Source organism: Anolis carolinensis, chromosome 1 (genome assembly GCF_035594765.1).
Source record: "Anolis carolinensis isolate JA03-04 chromosome 1, rAnoCar3.1.pri, whole genome shotgun sequence".
Lineage (NCBI taxonomy): Eukaryota > Metazoa > Chordata > Lepidosauria > Squamata > Dactyloidae > Anolis > Anolis carolinensis.
This window is the reverse complement of record NC_085841.1, coordinates 135,044,186-135,065,085: the sequence shown is the minus strand read 5'-3', so window position 1 is coordinate 135,065,085 and position 20,900 is coordinate 135,044,186. Positions and strand designations below refer to the sequence as shown.

Here is a 20,900-nt window from a genome sequence, read left to right as displayed (position 1 = left end):
CTGCAGCATAGCGAATGGGCAGCTGAACTGCCAAACATCTGGAGAACCAAAATCTCAGAAGCAGTGGTGTGCTGTTTCCAAGATCCCTGAAATGACTACATTGAATTCTAGTTGGGTCATACCTGAATCAAAGCTTGTATGATAGAGATAAATTTTCAAGCCTTTCTACTCATTTCCCTTTAGACACAGAGACTGATCTCTAGGAAAACAAACCTAATGTCAGACTAGAGTTTCATCAGTTCCTAGTTTTCAATAACTATAAGGAAAATTCTTCAAAATATAGTACTATGTATTTTTCAGATTTGCAGGAATGCCCATTAAAGGGATTAATTCTCTGCTTTCCATTCCCTGCTTATTATCTGCTTTCCATTTATAACACATCTAAATGGGATTAAATTGCTAAATACACTTCTAATTCTCAGGCTGTTCCAGGAAACAGATTCCATACCTCATGAAATTGGGTACCAGTCATTCCTAACTTATACCAACTTTGTAAGTGAATATAAATTTGGTATAAACTTTTAAACAACAGGCACATCAAGTAAATATGGTATTTATTATGTTTGCATTCCATTACATTCTATATTCATTCCATCAGCATACAGTGGTAAATGGAAACTTATGCAATACTGGTAGATGGAAAATTATGTAGCATAATTTAGGCAGCAAAAAAACGCCAGGCACTCCGCAATGCTTATAGACAAACAAAACAAAGCCACACCTTTTCAAGGTGGATATCTATCAGGGTTTGGCTCCAGGACCTTCTGTGGATACCAAAATCCATGAATGCTCTCATCCCATTATACACCATAGCATAATAAAAAGGTGTCACTTATATAAAATGGTAGAATCAAGGTTTGCTTCTTTTAGGGGGGAAATTGAGGGGGACATATTTTCAAGTTATGGATGGTTGAAACTGTGATGCAGAACCTATGGATGTAGAGGGCTGATAACATAATTATTCTTCTTTGGATGCATCCCAAATAATTGAACTGTTCCAGATTCTGTTTCTGTTCTTTCCAATGTTATACTATATTAAACTATATTAACCAAGGAAACAGGTATAAGACTCTGATCATAATGGGAGCTGACAGGAATAGTCTGGGATAAACAAAACATCTCTAGATCTCCAAAATAAAACAATTAAGAACATGAACAAAATCTGAGACTTTCTAGTTTTTTAAAATCCATCTAGAGGTGTTCTAAAATTGTGCGTATGTTCAATTTCACTTTGTATTTTGCTTATAGAGACAGCCAGGCTATTCACTACAACTGCCACTAGGAGTCAGTGCTCCACAACATTCTTTTGCAATACAGATGCTGTCAAGCCCCTTTTTCTGTAAACTTTAAAAAGGGTGGCTGTGAGTTTTAAAGCCTGTATGGCCATGTTCCAGAAGCATTCTCTCCTGATGTTTCATCCACATCTATGGCAGGCATCCTCAGAGGTTGTGAGGTCTGGTGAAAACTAGGCAAGTGGGGTTTATATATCTGTAGAAAGTCCAGGTTGGGAGAAAGAACTCTTTGTCTGCTTGAGGCAAGTATGAATGTTGCAATTGGCCATCTTGATTAGCATTGAATGGCCTTGCAGATTCAAAGCCTGGCTGCTTCCTGTCTGATGGAATCTTTTGTTGGGAGGTATTAACTGGCCCTGATTGTTTCTCGTCTGGCATTCCCGTTTTCTGAATGTTGTTCTTTATTTATTGTCCTGATTTTAGAGTTTTTAAATACTGGTAGCCAGGATTTGTTCATTTTCATGGTTTCTTCTTTTCTGTTGAAATTGTCCACCTGCTTGTGGGTTTCAATGGCTTCTGTGTAGTCTGACATGGTGGTTCTTAGAGTGGTCCAGCATTTCTGTGGTCTCAAATAGTATACTGTGTTCTCCCACTCTGGACTTTCCACAGATGTATAGACCTAGTTTCCAACAGATCTCACAACATCTGAGGATGCCTGCCACAGATGTGGGCAAAACATCAGGAGAATGCTTCTGAAACATGGCCATACAGCCTGGAAAACTCACAGCAACCCAACGGGAGGCCTCTGATCTAGTAAATAATAGAATGAATGCAGTTTGACAACCCTTGAACTGCTTTGGCTATGAAAGCCTTCGACAACACATTTAAAAAGATTTTCCTTTGAAGTTCAGATACCCTTTACAATCATTTTTTGATTTATAAGATGAGACTAGATTTCAGGAGTTGCATTTTTTTAAAAGGTAGACAAATAATGACTGTCTTTCAATCTGAGTTTTATCCTGTTATGAGATATAGATGTTAAAAATTTTACTATCTAAAAATCTTTAGAGTAGGCCAAGCTACATTTGGAATATTTGCCATAAGTTTGCCTTTGCTTAAAAACAACTTTCTGAGTGGCCAAATTTAAGACAAGTTTCATTTTATTATTTAATCATCATTGATTTATATCGTGTTTTACAAATCAAAGAATAACAGAAGAGTTCTCTGCCATTTACAATCTAATTAAGACATGACCTCTTCCCTTCTCTTTCAGAGGCCAAGGCAGTGGCAGCTGGGATGGAAGGAGAGCCTGTCCCCTGCTTCGGGGCCTTTGCACGATGGAGCTATGCTGGCCTCTTCTTCTCTCAGTCAGAGGCCAGGACAGTGGCAGCTGGGATGGAGGGAGGGCTTTCATCTAATTTTGATTTTAGACATGATAGAACTGTCCTTGTCTGCTCTTCTCTTGGTCAGAAGCAGTGAGGGTAGAGGAATGACTTTTATCTGGTTCTGGGCTAGGCACGATGGGGTTATGTCTGCCTCTTCTTCTCTCCCTCTAAGGCCAGGGCAATGGCAGTTGGGATGGAGGAAGAGCCCTATCTTTCTCCCTTTTTTCGTGTCCGGAGCGACTTGAGAAACCGCAGGTGGCTTCTGGTGTGAGAGAACTAGCTGTCTACAAGGACGTTGCCCAGAGGCGCCTGGATATTTTACCACCCTGTGGGAGGCCTCTCTCATGTTCTCGCATGGGAAGCTGAAGCTGACAGACGGGAGCTCACCTCGCTTCCCAGATTTGAACCATCGACCTTTTGGTCAGCAGTTCTGCCAGCACAAGGGTTTAACCCATTGCACCATTGGGGGCTCCTGAAATGCAGCTTAAATTTACTATGCTCCATTCTAACAACTCAGTTTTGGGTAATGTATTCTTTCTTTATCTAGGACTAGTAAGCAGGGTCAGAATTTTAACACTGCTATGTTGGGCAGAAAGAAAAACTCACTTCGGCTCAGGCTTTATCTTCCTACAAACAGAAGGACATCTTCTGTCTCTAAAAGACTTTTGACTCAGTGGAGGAATCTCACTGGTAGAAAAGGGAGAGGAGGATATTTCTATTGCCTCCTCAACTTACTCTATCAAGTTGGGAAGATGGGACTCTCAGTAGTGGAGGCAGCACATGAAGCTACAAGAGAAGGAAGAATTTGTGGGAACGTTTAATTCTCCTGTTTAGTCAGGATGAACTTGAATGGCATTCTACCCAGGTACTAAAGGCTTGCACTATTTGAACTGAACAGGTTTTTCAAAGATTAGCAAGACTGTGACTACAAGAAACACTGGGTTATGTTTGTACATGTCTGGATTCTTCACAATCAACAAATATTAAGCCGGAGTAAATTTCGTTCAATATATTTCTTTCGGTATATCTTAAAATATGCCCACAGTTCAAGATTCATCCACAAAACATATATTTTAGTTAGGTTAGCAACACTCATTGTGAGGGTAATACTGATAAGAAAACCAAAAACTAGTAATAAATATGGTTGAGATCTCTTAATTAACAAACAGAAGCTTCATAATGCTAACTGGCTATCTGCCCTGCATCCTTACGGCTCTATCTTACTGCCGCCCCAAAAAGTGCAAAAACTAGCATCAAAGCTCTTTCTTCTGGAACGTGTCTCCATTCAGTTTTTTGGAGGAACCATTTTTCATTGTCCTGTTGGAAAAATTCCAGTCAACGGGGCAGAGGAGCTGTTGAGTCTTTTTGTACATCCAGTAAGGATTAAGTATAAAAGTGACAGCAGTCATTCCAACAAATACAACAGCAAAATGCAGAAGTCCCAGATTCTCCAGCACAGCGTTCCAGTTAGAAATGCAAACCCACCACATATGATAAGTAAGGATCATGCGGCAGTGAAACATATGGATCATGACCCACTGGTTTGCCTTCCAAAAGAAAGTGTTGGACCAACCAACCTAAAGGAAAAAAAAAGAAGTTAAATGTATAATGCAGCATTTTCACACAGATTATTAATGAGCTAGCTACATAGAAAATAAATAACATATTGTGTATATAATGACAACTCCAAGATAATTTGCAAAGAGAAATCTTGGCAACACACCTATATTGATGTCTGGGAAGACGAGTATTTCAAGAACTTCAAGAGGCTTCTGAATTAACTATGTTTTAACTAGGAGAGTTAAGCCAACTTGAAAGAGAATACAATCAGGTTATGAGCAGAGAGAGAGAGTAAAAACAAAGATGTCTTTTATCTTAGAACAACAAATGGGTTGTTACCAGGAATTAATATTGTGGTGCAGTGTTCCTTTGATTATAAAGACAGAGAAATCAAATCAGCACTACAGAAGCCAACACTTCTTTTGGCCACATGACTCTGAAGTGCTGTTCCAGGATAAAAAGTGCTTAATGCATGTGCCAAAGAGTCCTCATTACAGTGCATGTAGACAGGCTAAGCCACAGGACTAGAAATGTTGGGCACAACTAAAGTGTATTAGGAGATGGGAAATTATAGAGAATAAGAAATACAGGAGCCTATTAATTCAATGCACTTTCTCATTTTCTCTTCTCTGATTTACATCCTACCTATCCCCCAGAGGTTTGGGGAGAGGTGGCATCCAAATAAATGGGTTTAGATAAAAAATGTATTATATATGCAGGTTGAGCATGCCTAACTCAGAAATCTGAAATGTTCTCAAATCTGAAACTTATTACTGCCAGCTACTCGCTTTTGCAAGTTGAAAGCGGACAGCCGGTGGGCTCCCCATAGATCTCCCTATTGCATCTCCACCCAGTTTCCCAGGTCCTCAGTCTCACATTTCAGTTGCAACACAAGTAGCAAACCAACAAGATATGAGGCTAGTGAGAGACACAAGGATCTATGAAAGGGAAGAAGAAAATTATACCCAAGAAGTTTTGTTATGTATATGCAACTATTCATTTTAAAAAATGAAGATCTAAAACATTTTTTGACTCAAGCATTTCAGATAAGGGATATTCTACTGTATAATAACATAATTTATACTATATTATTAAAACACTACAATCTATCTAGAGGGGATACATGCTGTATGTCAGTTACATAAGACTGCAGATACAACCAAAAACTATTAAATCACCTCACTTCCAGTCCCGGCATGCCAGATTTGCACTGGAGGGCCTAAAACTTCTTAGCGAGGTATCCTTTCTAGGAATTTGCTAAGTCCTCTAACATTGCTCTATGGTACCGTCCAGGGGATGCAGAACATAATATTGTCTGGAGAACCTAGCAAATTTCTATAAGGACAGGGTTTTTTTTGTTTGGATAAATGAATGCACAGGTATGTGTTACATGGTATTCTTAAAGTAATTCGAAAACACACAGTAAAGTGTGAAAAAGTAGAATGTAAAGAAGTCCAATACATAACTTTCAAAACCTTAAGACATGATAGTCAGTTACACTTGCTGAAGAACAGAAATGGGACCACAGGTTTGCCTAACCTCCCTTGGGAGAGAGTTTTGTTGTTATTCAACAAAAGACAACCTGTATTTGGCCTGATAGGAAGACACTGTTTGGCAAAGCTACATTAGTTAAATTATAACCACAGACTACCATTTTAAGCCCTTAATTTATGTAGAAGTGCATGATCAGGTCACAGACACCATTCCCTATGCAATTGTTTATATGGGTCTTCAGCATCCACATAGGTCCTTGAACCAAACATCAGCGGATATCAAGGGCCCACTGTATATGTGTTTTAAATATGGCTCTCTTTTGCTAGCTATAGCTACTTCCATCAACTAAATCTACCATCCATCCTAGCTGAACAACCAGTGGTAATGGATTATAGGCACTATAGTTCAGGAATATTTTGAAAACTTCCATAATTGCCAATTTCTCCCCCAGGAGTATGCAGAAGAAAGAACTGCATCCCCTAAAAAATAAGGTGGTGTGCAATTTAGAACCACATGGGAAACAGAAAGAGTTTTCCTTTCCCTGCAGGCACAAAGGAACATGTGCTTGTTTCTTCTTCTTTGACAGCTATACTTTTTTACAGGCAACTGTGGAAATAAATTAGTTCATGGCTGGTAAGCCAGTAGCCCTCCAGATACAGCTGGAGCACAACTCTTATCATTTGGAAATGAGAGGAGTTGGGAGTCCAACAACTTCTGGCAGGCCAAAGCTTTCCCACTATCTAGCTCATCCCAGAACTGTTTTAAGGGCACTCTTTAGATAGTCTTTAAAAGTAAGCTTTGAATTTTAGAAAAGGAGTGGCTAATGTGGAAAGCTGGGGAGCTGTATCAGCTCCTCAGAAGTGCTTGAAGGGCTCCAACTCCCACTGCAAAAAAAAAACAACAAAAAAACAAAACAAAACAGTATTTTATTCTCAAAACATCCCAAATGGACCATGAAGGACATTTTAGGTCTCCCTGTCCCGTTTTAAACCCAGGAAAGGCCTTTTTTAACAACAGGAAATGAGCAGAATTAATCTCTCCTTGGCCTAAAATGGCTGGTTGAATCAAAAGCATAGTGAAAATGTTCCACACTTCAAGAGGACATTTGGGAGATATTTTGAGGCAATTCTGACCTAGGGAGGGATGTTTTGGCCTGTACTTTCCCCATGCCTGCTTTAAATGTTGATCCTGGGTTTGGAAAACTTGTTGTTTCTTAATTCCTTTGACAGTATGGATGGTGAGCTTGGATAATGTAAATTGTAGTTCTATTGTAAGATTTTATAAGACAATGTTCTGCTGTTTATACAACTTACAGACCCCAAAATCACAAGGACATTAGCTTCTATATTACAATCTGGTAGGGAGAGGAACAACAGGAAACTAAATCACTATGTTTGGTTTCCAAATAGCAGATGGTCCTTTTGCTGTAATTTGTTTTCTTTCCACAAAACCACTTCCTCAGAGGCAGTGAGACCTTCAGACAAAACTACTGCAAAGTTACTGAGACTTTTGGCAATCTTATTATTATTTTATTTCAGGTCTTCAAAAGAGCTAGCAGCACCACATTTTAGCTCTGTCACCATATGTTTACATTCAATCAGGCAAAGAGCTTGTGATATTACAGAATAAGAGAAGTAAATCTGAAGTACGTTTCAAATATTCAATGTTTTCCTAAAACTGTGGTTTGGTTTCATGCACAGAGCTTTAAAATATTATTTAAAGTTAGCTTGAGATATGTGTATAATGTGTATATGAAGAATAAATGAATTTTGTATTTAGAGTTAGTCTCATTTCTAAGATATCTCATTATGTATAGTATATGCAAATGCAGACATTCCAAAATCTGAAATCCAAAACATTTCTAGTCTCACGCATTTTGGATAATGGATACTTAAACTGTTCCTCAGCCAACATTTGAACTGATAGTATATAGAAGTGTTCTGCATAGGAGATTATATTGCGAGTTGCTTATGAAAGCTCATACATTATACAAACCATGGAAATATAAATACCCAGCCTGACACTAAAAATCCTTCAGGATCCTATATATAAATTAGCCTGCTAGAAACACTAGTATACTGTAGCAATTTTAAGTGTAAGGGGCTAGAGGTAGGGTTAGATGAACTTTCTCTTCTACATGTGTGTGTATGCGACTTTAAACTGCCTGTCAACTTATAGCGGCTCCACATATACAATTTTTTAAAAAATGGACAAAAGTCAAATTAGTTTGGTATTCCTTTTAGCTGGCCCGATAATCTTCAGCATATATCAAGTTTGATGAAATATATTTTTACTGTGCTCATGTCTAGTATTAATGTTTTTGAATAAATATGTTTTCCCCTCCTTGTAATATTAAGACACCCTAATAAAACTGTAAACACAATGCCAATTGCATGCATGATAGTTACTGAAAATCTTTAATGAATGAAAATATTAAATCATTTTAGATTTAGTTAATACTCTACATTCTTCCATGAGTATTTTAATTTTGTATCTGAAACATGAATTATAGTATGTGTTTAATCTCAACTACTCAAAAAGCTGTAACTATACCCCAGCTCTCACTTTCAAGCACAAGTGTTTTTTTTTTAATCGTGTCAGAAGCAACTTGAGAACATACTGCAAGTTGCTTCTGGTGTGAGAGAATTGGCCGTCTACAGAGACGTTGCCCAGGGGATGCTGGGATGTGTTAGATGACAAGCTTCTCTCATGTCCCCACAAGCTAGAGCTGACAGATGGGAGCTCACCCCGCCTTGCGGATTCGAGCCTGTAACCTACAGGTCAGCAACCCAACCTTCAAGTCAGCAGTTCAGCCAGCACAAGGGTTTATCCCATTGCGCCACCGCGGCTCCTAGCACATGTGTGCTGTCATGCTCTTACCTAGGTAGCAGTTTTGATTTTGCTGACTAAAGTCATCATAATTAGCAGCAAAAGGGTACTGGGGGACTAGAAGCACATGCCTCAGATTCAGTCAGTCCACTAAAGGTACAGGGACACAGTGTAGTGATCTGAGCATTGGATTATGGAGTCCATCATTTGAATCCCGGCAAGTCATAGACTCTCAGCCTCAGAAGGAAAAGATAAAACTCCTCTGAAAAAAGCTGCCAAGAGACCCCTGTGATAGGTTTCCCTTAGGGTCACCGTAAGTCAGAAATGACTTGAAGGCACATTAACAATAAACAAGAACAATTGCAACTAATGAATATGAAGCAGTATACAAAGCTTCAGAGTAGGAGACAGGTCATTTAAGGTCACCATTCTCCAGCAAAGTGGTGAGTCTTGAAAGCTGTGAACAGAAAACTAAAAAGGGATTAGAAGACCAGACTGACTGTCCTCCATGCGCTTTGGACTTCCCAGCCACTAGATGCTGTTTGAGACTTCTGGAAGTGGGTCCAAAAGAACTGGAAGGGCAGAGGTCGAGAACCACCTGTTTAGATCCTATCAGAGCAAACTGTTCACCAAGACCTCTTGAAGATTCTGCAGCTCTGACCTTTCCTGCTCCATGTTCATTCATTCAAGGAGAAGACAATACGGTTATCAAACAGAAAGGACAGGGAAGCTGTGGTGGGTCTCACAGAAAGCCAACTGCACAAGGGTTATATATTTTTCTTTGCTTGTTTTGGAATATGTATTCAAAATAATATTCATTGTAGAAATAATCATAAACTAAATTAACATTTTAATTACCTTTGAAATTTCTAATTTTGTTAGATTTACAGGATACAAAACATCCAGTGCTGGCTGCTGATGGAGCAGATGGAAGCGTAAGGGTGAAATATGAGATCAAACTTCCATTTAATGTTTTTGTGTGCATATAATGGGATCCACTCATATGGAGGTAAGACATATAAGACTCTTGCCTAATTAGCAAGTAGCAGAGATGTTCTAACCTCTCCACATCTACTCGCTGTTCTCTGCCAACCATCCTTGTCACTAGCCCTCTCTCCTCTGGAGACAGAAGGAAGATGAAAAGAGTAAAGGTGCTCTTGTCAACAACTGCCTTTTTGTCTTTAAAGTCTGTTTATCTGGAAGGGGGGGGGGGTCGGACTAGGAACATCTCCTGAGCCACAAGAAAAGTGTTTCCCTGGACACTCCTGCTTCTCTCACTCAGCCAGGCTCTGAAGAACCAGAGCCTCTCTGCGCATATCCAGTTTTTAGCAGCAGCAACATTTTTCTTTGCCTTCCGAAAAAGGAAGGAAAGAGGACTGCAGTGGAAGGAGGCAATGGAGGTCAAAAGTAATGGAGAAGGAGAATTGCTTCCGCTTTAGGGAGCATCAAGGGGAGGGGAAAATATTTGTTTACTGGCTGCATGTGCCACACTTTGCCTTCGAAATTTAGTACAAACTATAGAAATAATTTCCAGTGGAAAAGGGAAGTTATTTAAACAACAATTGGGGGATGCAGGGCGAGGAACTATAAAAATGCCCTGTGGATGCACTTGGTCTCTATATATGATGCAGAATTCACTTTGTCACAACAAAGGGGTGAGGAGCTGAAAATCAAGTTGCTGGCTGAACTGTGAACTTAATCAGCTCAGTAAGAAATAAGACAGTTTCTTAGCTTGTTAATATCTCACCTTTAAAAGCATCCATGATATGCAGGTAAAAGGCGTGCTCATCTCAAGTAGTATTCCCATCAAGGGTATGTAATGTCCGGACTTTATGTTGGTAATCAGACCAAAAAAGCCACCAAAGGCAAGGAAATGGTGTACAACTAAGAACAAGTCAAAAGTTCTGAAGACGACGTTGGATATGTGAACAGCTACATTTTCAAGCAAAAAGAATCCAGAGGCTATGAGGCAATTGAACCAGCTCCAATCCTGTTGTGCATACACCTTGTCAGCTTGAAAAACGGGATCAAAAAGCAAGGCCCACAACCCGGCAACACAGCTCTGGATGCCAAACACACCCCGGGTAGCTGCCAGGTTCCAGAAGACTTTCTCCTTTGAAGGGAGCAAGCGGTATGTGACACTGATCCATGAAGACAGGCAATGCGACAGAGAAAATACTCCCAAGTATAGAAAGAAGCCAGCCACCATTATTTTCAAACGTACTTCCCAGAGAACATAATCCCAAGCAAATATGGACCTGGGCATTACTGGGTCGTGTTTGAGATTCATTCCTTCCATTTTATGTTGCAGTCTATGTACTGTGAATGCTTTGGGGAAATGTTTCACCCTCGTAGCAGGTCTATTTAAGGATCTTGAACTTCCATCCTTAACATGAGCAGACACCAGAGGTACACTGCCATCTGCAAAGAAAGAGAAAGGAAGTGTCTAGAATATATATATATACACACACATATGCATACATACATATAGGTACTTACACTGTCAAACAAGTCACACACCAAAGTCTAATTCATGTATTACCAATAGCCACATAGGAGTCATTATTATAGGACAAGGCCACTGATGCGATTCCTTTATCAAATATCATACGACATCAATTTTGTGCTTTACAAAATGCCCAAAATTGGAGTGAGATAAAGCTGACAACAGCTAGAATCTAACCCCATCAATTATGAGGAACAATGAAAGCAACCACTCATTACTATCAAGTTTCCTCTTCCTTAACAACATTCTATTCTTGACAAAAATGTGGGCTTCTTACATCTAAATCCATTATCCAAAACATTAACATTACATGTGAGAAAATGAGCAATGTGGATTTTAGGAGGTAAACTGAGAAGAACAAATAACCGAGAAGGTATGAAAAAAAGGGAATTTGTTCTGGCCATAGTGGTGAGTGGAAGCCAAGGAGTTCATCTACGTAGTTGAATTAATGCAGTTTAACACCACTTTAACTGCTATGCCTTAGAATTATGGGAGCTGTACTTTGGTGAGACACCAGCACTCTTTGCCAGAGAAAGCTAAAGAGCTTGCAAAACTACAGCTACAAAGTTCCTATTCTTGTGGGAAAGCACCAGCCTTCCAATCTCTCTTCCTTCCTTCCCAATAAGAGGAGTCACTGACAGGTAAAGGGTATTATAAAATGTCTGCCTCTTGGCCTCATGTGTCTCATGTTCTTCTCCCAGAGCTTACTCACCCTTGTTCATAGTTTCACAGAATGTGATTCAGATCATAATCTTGCTTGAAAATTTGTTCAAAGAACTCCTTTACAACTCAACATAAAACCTTTAGACACCAAATCTTAACTTTCATAGTTTGCTTTTACATCAGATGTCAAAAGTATTTTAAATACTTACTAGAAATGACCTCATTCCAGTTTATTATACCAAACAGAATGAGATAGTGATACCTTTGCATTCTGATGGTTAGATGCACGAATTGATTAAAATATCATATAAAATGTTGTGTTTATAGACTTAGGTGCCATCTCTAAAATATCAAATTACTAGCTGTGCCCGGCTGCGCACTGTGGCGTTGTCTGGTGGTGTTGGTGACAAATTGTTGAGGTAGTGGTGGTATTGAATGTCTGTTGTATGGTTGTCTTTATGTTTAGTATGCATTTAGTTGTTTGTGTACTGTGAAAGTGATGAGGATCCTGTGTAGTATTGTATAGTATTTATACGTTGTCCATGTGCTGTGAATGCTTGGATTGTGTCCTGCTGCATAGTAGAAAGGGTTGGGCTGGATGGCCCTTAAGGTCTCTCCAAACTCTTGGATTTTATGCTTCTATTATTATTATCATCATCTTCATCATCATTATTATGTAGAGGCTGGATGGCCATCTGTCAGGAGTGCTTGGATTGTGTCCTCCTGCATGGTAGAAGGAAGTTGATCTGGATGATCCTTAGGGGTCACTCCAAACCTTAGGATTGTATGATGATGTTGCTATTATTATTATTAGTAGTAGTAGTATTAGTATCGAGAGGCTGGGTGGCCATCTGTTGGGCATGCTTGGATTGTGTCCTCCATGGCAGAATTGGGTTGGACTGGATTACCACAGTAATTATTTCATATTACAGTAGAATCTCACTTATCCAACATTCGCTTATCCAGTGTTCTGGATTATCCAATGCAGTCTGCCTTTTAGTAGTCAATGTTTTTGTAGTCAATGTTTTAAATTCATTGATATTTTGGTGCTAAATTTGTAAATACAGTAATTACAACATAGCATTACTGAGCATTGAACTACTTTTTCTGTCAAATTTGTTGTATAACATGATGTTTGGTGCTTAATTTGAATAATCATTACCTAATTTGATGTTTAATTGGCTTTTCCTGAATCCCTTCTTATTATCCAACATATTCACTTATCCAACGTTCAGCCGGCCTGTTTATGTTGGATAAGTGAGACTCTACTGTATATTTATAATATTATACTATCTGCTTAGAACTGGATTATATGAGGCCCCTTCTACACAGCTGTATAAAATGCACACTGAAGTGAATTATCTATGGCAGTGTGGAATCAAGATAATCCAAAGCAGATAATATAAGATTATAAATGGGTAATATAGCTGTGTGGAAGGGCCTTGAGTCTACACTGCCATATAATCCAGTGAAAATCAGATAATCTGTATTTTATAGGCAGTGTGGAAGAGGCCTAAGGCCTAACTGTGCCTGTCCCCTGGGCTGAGGAGGTTGCTAGAAGACCAAGTGGGCAGAGTTCTAACTGGCAGCAATTGGATAAAAAATAATATTCCTTTCCCTCTAATTAGGACTTTATTTTTCTTTTCTTTTTGTTGTATGAACGTAGAGGCATGGATGAGGGGTTGTGTTGCCAAGTTTAGTGTTTCTGGGATGTGTAGTTTTGTCGTAGGCCGAATTTTTTTATCCTTTTATATATATAGATAGATATACATACAAGTTTCTTACAGATGTCCACATTTCTTTCAGCCATACAATTAGATGGTATGGCATAACTGCCAAAATTTACACAGGCAATTCCCAGGTTACAAACAAGATAGGTTCTGTAGGTTTATTCTTTAGTTGAATTTGGATGTCAGTTGGAACAGGCACATTTTTGATGTATAACTCCAGCCAAAAATAAGTACTTTGAGTTTTTGGATAGCATAGGGAAGGGTTGACACCCTTGTGGTGTTTGTTTTGCTGTCTATGCCCCTGTTCAGAAGATTTCGCCTCACTTTCTCTCCCTGTGATCATTGGATTTTGAAAAAATTGGCTTGTTGTGTGCACAAGGATTAGTGAGAGAGCTTCAGTTGAGCCAACTTTTCCTCATGATATCTCTTCCAGGAGTGAATTTCCCTTCCTAGTGGTAGATTTCTCCCACTTCCTATTGTCAGATGTTTACTAGGACACTTCAACCCATTGGAAGGCTGACTAACCCACTTGTATTTTATGGCTTCTACGATACATCTTAAACGAACACCGGTGTTAGCCATCTTAAGGTAACTGTATCTTAACCGCTTTTAGGAAACATGTTGTAATGTTTTACGCATGTTTGAGTTTACTATGTCTTATTGGATTATTTTTAATTATTTTCATCTCGATGTATAATTTTCATGTGCTTGTACTCATCTGAGGCATTGAATGTTTGCCTTTTTGTTTTGTGTCTGTAAACCGCCCTGAGTCCCTTTGGGGAGAGAGGGAAGTCTAGAAATAGTTTTATTATTATATTATTATTATGTTTGTAGCTCAGGGATGCAGAGCCAACCTTATGAAATGGGACTACAAAGTGGAGTCCATGACATGTGAGTGTGAGGAAGAGCAAACCACAGACCACCTACTACAATGCAGCCTGAGACCTGCCACATGCACTATGGAGAACTTCTTACCGCGACATCAGAGGCACTCCAAGTGGCCAGCTTCTGGCCAAAGGGCATTTAGTACAATGCCAAGTTTTTTTAAAACTTTTCAAATACATTACAACGTGTACCCTTGTTTAGCTTCTGACATGATTAATAAATAAACTCAGGGACTACCTGTATTATAGAGAGAAACTTTCTTTCAATAAGATCAGGTTGTCTTTCTCTCTCTTACATTCACCAGCTTTTTTACTCCGGCAAAGTTTCATAAAACATGTGGTTGTTGAGTACCAAAGGGTGCTCTGTTTCTTCCTGGCTCAATGCCTTTGATGTGTATTAAATACTTTTTCAAGCCTTAGTGAGCTATCATTGAAGATCTGCCCTCAATCCATTTTCTGAGAAGGGCAGGAGACTAAGCAATGGCCAAGAAAACCAACGTAACTGGGTAGACAGGCTAAATACATAATTAATTTCAGCCACTGTTAACGAAACCCTGCCCTGCACTACAGCTCTCTCTCCCATTCAAAGGGAAATGCCACCGGGATCTCATGAGCTCTTCTGCTCCTAATGAAGCCTGGTTTCTGGGCAACATTAGTTGGTGGAAAAGAGGAAAATTAAAGACAAACCAAGTTTACAAGAGGGGACAATAACACAGGGTTTGGATGCCCCCTTGGCCACAGGAACCCACTGGGAGATCCTGAACAAGTCACACACTCTCAGCCTCAGAGCGAGACAACTATCTGTGCCAGGTAAACCCCTTTATAGGATCATCATAAGCTACTTGAAGGTATATAACAAAAGGAAGGAGAGCCTCAAAGACGAATGAAAAAGTCACATTTTTGTTTGTTTGTGAGGGCCTCCAGGATTCCATTTCCAAATGACTTCCAAAATTCCCTTGCCTTAAATAACATCTCCAAAATAGAATGAATGCAGTTTGGTACTACAGTAGAGTCTCACTTATCCAAGCTAAACGGGCCGGCAGAAGCTTGGATAAGCGAATATCTTGGATAACAAGGAGGGATTAAGAAAAAGCCTATTAAACATCAAATTAGGTTATGATTTTACAAATTGTAAAAACTTCATGTTATACAACAAATTTGACAGAAAAAGTAGTTCAATACACAGTAATGTTATGTTGTAATTACTGTATTTACAAATTTAGCACCAAAATATCACGATATATTGAAAACATTGACTACAAAAATGGCTTGGATTATCCAGAGGCTTGGATAAGCGAGGCTTGGATTATTGAGACTCTACTGTACTTTACTTGCCTATGCTTAATGCTATGGAACTATGGGATCTGTAGTTTTACATGGCCTTTAACCTTCTGGGTTGGGTGCCTCACCTATATATATCCAATGCAATTTTCTGATCCAGAACCCCAAATACTCCCAGAAACAGGCTTAAAAACTAAGAAAAAATGGTCTTGTTATTATTGAACTTCCTTCCTGCTGAGCCTCCTATGCAATCTTCCCACTTACCCCACCCAATTGCAATTAATTACATAAATGCAGAAATATATATATATATATATAGGATATACTTGCCTTGGATGAGCTTGCTTCGGAAATAGGCTCCCCATATGAAGTTCCACTTCGGAGTGAGGTGAGAGGAGGTCTCTCTTGCAAAATATGATCAGGGGCCAGCCCTGGTGCAAGTCTTTGTTATTGCTGCTGCTGCGCACGCGGTGGGGACGCTTTTTCCCCTTCTTGTCACGCGCCGGAGCACGCGGGCATCAGCCGGGTCCAAAAGGAGCCGCCAGCGGCGCGCGCACAAACACAGGCCCGGGGTTCGCCGTTTCTGGGGAAGACTTCCTTTCGGTGTGCCTGTCTCGTTGCCGACGCTCGGAACAAACCATTTGGCTCCCCCGGGAGGGGGGGGGAGGAGAGGCAAGGCAAAGGGCGGGGGCGCCCAACCCCACGGGCTGCTTCCATTCTCCGCCCTCGGAGCGGTAGGCTGGCTTTGTTTCCGAAATCCTAAAATTATATCTATACTTACATAACTATGTAGGTTTTAGGGTTTTATTTTTTGAAAGTAATGACAAATGGGTACAAAGGCAACCCCTCTTCTCAGTGTTAGGTCCTTGGAAGCCAGGGCTCATGTGACCAGCGACGCAAACAATGGGAGGGCTCTACGCTAAAGAATACACTGAATGCATTGTGTTGTCGAAGGCTGTGTTGTCATGGCCGGAATCACTGGGTTGTTGTGCATTTTCGGGCTGTATGGCCATGTTCCAGAAGCATTCTCTCCTGACGTTTCGCCCACATCTATGCCAGGCATCCTCAGAGGTTGTGTTGGAAAACTATGCAAGTGGGGTTTATATATCTCTGGAATGTTTAGGGTGGGAGAAAGAACTCTTGTCTGTTGGAAGAAAGTGTGAATGTTGCGACTGACCACCTTGATTAGCACTGAATGGCCTTGCAGCTTCAAAGCCTAGCTGCTTCCTGCCTGGGGGAATCTGTTGTTGGGAGGTGATTAGCTGGCCCTAATTGTTTCTTGTCTAGAATTCCTCTTGTGTTCAGAGTGTTCTCTCCCAACCTGGACACAGAAATGCTGGACCACTCTAGCAACCACCATGTCAGACTACACAGAGAAGCCATTGAAACCCACAAGCAGGTGCACAATTTCAACAGAAAGGAGGAAACCATGAAAATGAACACAATCTGGCTACTGATACTTAAAAAACCCCTACAATCAGGACAGTAATTAAAGAAGAACACTCAAAAACAGGGAAATCCACACTTTCCTCAAGCAGATAAGAGTTCTTTCTCCCATCCTGGACATTTTCCCATAGACATGTAAAACCCACTTGCCTAGTTTCCAACATATCCAACCTCTGAGGATGCCTGTCATAGATGTGGATGAAACATCAGGAGAGAATGCTTCTGGAACATGGCCACACAGCCCGGAAAACTCACAGCAACAGGAGGGCTCTAATCTAGTAAATAATAGAATTAATGCAGTTTGCTTTGGCTCAATGCTCTGGAATCTTGGGACTTCTAGTTTGCCAGGGAAGCCTAAGGCCTTTGTTAAACAACAGTCCCTCACGATTCCATATTATTGAGCCATGGGAGTTAAAAGTGGAATCAAACTGTATTCTACAGATTTTGCTGTTCATGGAACCTATGGCCACCTTATTCGTACGGTTTGGCATCACTGCAACTGCCATGGCCCAATACACTGGAATACTGAGATTTGTAGTTTTTCAGGGTCTGGAGATTTTCTGCCAAAGACTGCTGGTGCCTCATCAAACCACAACTTCCAGTATTCCATAGCATTGAGCCAAGGCTATTCGTCATTATGCATAGGAGGATTTTTTTAAAAAACCTTTTTTTGTAACTATTTTAATTTTGGGCATGGGAAATGTGTGGCTGGCTATAGATCAGGTTTGGTAAACTTCGCTCTCCAGGTGTTTTGCACTTCAGCTCCCACAATTTCTAACAGCTGGTAGGCCAAAACACTTGAAGGGGCGGAGTTTGCCCATGCCAGCTAGAGTCTGGTCTATCTGGAGTCAGTATGCCGCTAACAGGGTGAATCTCGTATGAATCTTGTACATTGTAAAAAGCAAAGTCCTTGGAGGCCTTAAAGCAATAAAACAGTTTGTCACAATAAGACAAAGGCTAGCTCTACTGTTTGTTAGCTCAGCACTTTGGATATCTCTTAAGGTTTGGGCAAAAGCTCAGAACGTCTTAACCATCCCAAAGAGCATCTATACCAGGGGTCCCCAAACTTTTTAAACCGGGGGACAGTTCAGACCGCTGGAGGGTCGGACTATAGTTTTTTTTAAAAAAAACGATGAACAAATTTATATGCACACTGCACATATCTTATGAGCCTGCTTTTGGCTAATAAGATGGTCAATGTCCGGTTCCATATTTGATCCCCCAAGCAGGAATCAGCCAGGCCTTGAAGCTGCAAGGCTTCTCAATATTAATCAAGGTGGTCAATTGAAACATGCACACTGGCCTCTAACAGAGAAGAGTTTTTTTCTCCTGCCCTGGACCTTCCACAGATATATAAACCTCCCTTGCCAAGTTTCCAACAGACCTCACAGCCCCAAAGAAATACAGCAATGTGTTTCCTTTAGGAATACTACCGTATGACTACAACAAAAACAACAACAACAACAACAAATACTAATAATAGTATTTTCAATGTATGATAAAGCTCAACTCAGAACTGACTTTTCTGTCACTAGGGCCACTGCTGGTCTCTAACCTCTCCATCGCTAACGACCAGCTTGGGAGGAGGGTTTACACTGCTCCCGCTGCTTTGAATTCTTCGGAGCCGATCATTGCTCTGCAGCTGGCCGCTGTGTTGCCTAACACTGCCTACCTGTTTGACTCGTGACAGCGAGCTTTCTTCCCGAGGCGGCTCTCCATCTGGGACTGGGACTGGCTGTTTCCGAAGCCATTAACACCCAATTATCAGTGCTAGCTGCTTCAAAGGCTCAAAAGGCTGCAGAGACTTCTACTTCTGCTGCTGCTGTTGTTAGAGACCTTCCCCCCTGGAGGCCTTCTTGTTATTGCAGCTGCTATTCACCATCCGCTGCAGTCACTGCTTATTCTCACTGCCCAGTGCTTCCCGGACTGCTCAGCTGTCTGCATTTCGGCATTGCTGCTGCCCCGACTGCCCTGGTACCCTCCAGCATTTCCACCTTGCTGCTGTGGGGAGTAATGTGACCACTGGAGCATTGCTATTGTCCACCATTGCAAGAATTTTGTTGTGGCCTTTAAGAACTACAGCTTACCATTGCTGTTGGCAGCACTGGGGTTTTCTACATTGCCTATTAGGCTTGAGCGATCCATGAAAAAATTGATTCTAAACTCGTTTCAAAAGTAGGGGGCGCCAGCGTTTCGTTTCTGATGTCATTTCCAAATTTTGCCCCCCCAAAAATTCGAAATTAACGAAAATTCATTAGTTTCAAAATTAATTCGTTAATGGCGGACGTGCATGCGCAGTGGCCAAAAAAAACAGCACGAGGGGAGATTTTACAGGACTCTCCCGCCCTAATTTTTTGAGTGATCTTCTTCAAACTTGGTACAGTGGTAGAACACATTTAACACTGATAGCTCACCAAAATTTGGAACGTTTCCCTTATCCTCTGATTTTTGGCGAATTTTCATAGCTTTTATAATAAACCATTTTTTAATAATTACAGAAATCTGTTCCTGGTTTGAAAGTCTTATTTCCTTATCCCATACAATATCCAAGATGGCTCACTGCTACAGAATCTTGGGAGCTTTAGTTTGGTATGGTACCATTATTGGCAGAGAAAGCTAAGCTGTAGGAGTTGAAATCCAATCATTTATCCTCCCTATAGAATCAATTTTATATGCATTTTTAGCTGCAGAAAAGCTAAAATCAGGACAGTAAAAGAACAACACCCAGAAAATGGGAATTCCAGACAGGAAACAATCAGGGCCAGCTAATACCTCCCAACAAAGGATTCCCCCAGGTAGGAAGCAGCCAGGCTTTGAAGCTGCAAGGCTATTCAATGCTAATCAAGGTGACCAATTGCAACATTCACACTTGCCTCCCACAGACAAGAGTTCTTTCTCCCACTTGCCTAGCTTCGCACAGACGTCAAAACCTCTGAGTATGTCTGCCACAGATGTGGGTGAAACTTCAGGAGAGAATGCTTCTGGCACATGGCCATAGAGCCCGGAAAACTCATAGCAACCCAGCCAGTAGGCTGTTGCTGAACAACCTATGAACTTTTAGCATTAAAGGAAAAAATGCCCAAGATTTTATCACTTAATACTGTTGGCATGTCTGGAGAAGAATAGAATGCTTCTATACCAGGCAAGGGCAAACTTTGCCCATGTCTGGAGTTAGGAATTGTAGGAGTTGAAATCCAAAACAATTTGACAGAAAACTGGGAGTTGTAGTTTGGCATGGTACTGGCTCTCTTCTGCAGGGAAGGCTAGGGACTTTGTAAAACTACAGCTCACATGACATGGCACTGAATCTGTTGCAATTGAGCTGGTGCCAGAATCCTTTCCGGGAGATCTCCTCAGTGGGGAGATATCTCTTAAAGGGATATCCTCTGGCTCTAAGGATTCCGTTTAGGAAGGCAAGCCTTGTTTTGGTATTCCCCTTTAAGCCTGGCTGAAGAAGCAAAACCAAACGGCGGCTCCAGGGCGAGGCAGGGCGAGGAGAAGGCCAAGCGCAGGCAGGCATGGCTCTTCTCTCTTCTCTTCGCTCCCTCCCTGCTTCAAATTCGTAATATTTGTAAGGCAGTGAGCAGATGTTTCAATATCAATTCAAAAGTAATTACGAAACGAATTTTAAACGAATTTAACGAACTAACGAAAAATTTGCTCAAGCCTGTTGCCTATCTTCCTAAAGGACACAGGAAGCAGCGCTGTGGAGTGCACCATCTTGGTACCATTGCTCCTTAGGACTTGCCTGGGCTTGGCCGACCTCTCCATCTGCCCCTGCCCTGTTGGAATCAACAGCTAGGGCCAGTGCCGCGTGACGAAGGGTTTTCCTGTACCGAACTGCAGCTATATTAAGGCCGCCTAGCTGGATTGGGGGGCAGCCTGCATTG

General features: G+C 40.8%; 1 protein-coding gene across 1 annotated transcript; it reads right to left on the bottom strand.

Annotated features, from left to right (window-relative positions):
• Nucleotides 1–537: 537 nt before the first annotated feature.
• Nucleotides 538–16,164, bottom strand: cln8 (CLN8 transmembrane ER and ERGIC protein). The gene is made up of 3 exons (XM_003215478.4): nt 15,895–16,164; nt 10,248–10,921; nt 538–4,194 (listed from the first exon to the last, which is right to left on the bottom strand). The coding sequence occupies exons 2-3, from the start codon at nt 10,797–10,799 to the stop codon at nt 3,871–3,873; spliced, it is 876 nt and encodes a 291-aa protein (XP_003215526.1). The 5' UTR covers nt 10,800–10,921; nt 15,895–16,164; the 3' UTR covers nt 538–3,870.
• Between the last annotated feature and the right edge of the window lie 4,736 nt (nt 16,165–20,900).

What these genes read in the sequence shown, in the direction of transcription:
- cln8 (XM_003215478.4), bottom strand. Translation starts at nt 10,799, where the DNA reads ATGGAAGGAATGAATCTCAAACACGACCCAGTAATGCCCAGGTCCATA. An exon ending in TATCATGGATGCTTTTAAAG is followed by an intron (nt 4,195 to 10,247) that starts GTGAGATATTAA and finishes TTTTTCCTTTAG; the next exon opens with GTTGGTTGGTCCAACACTTT.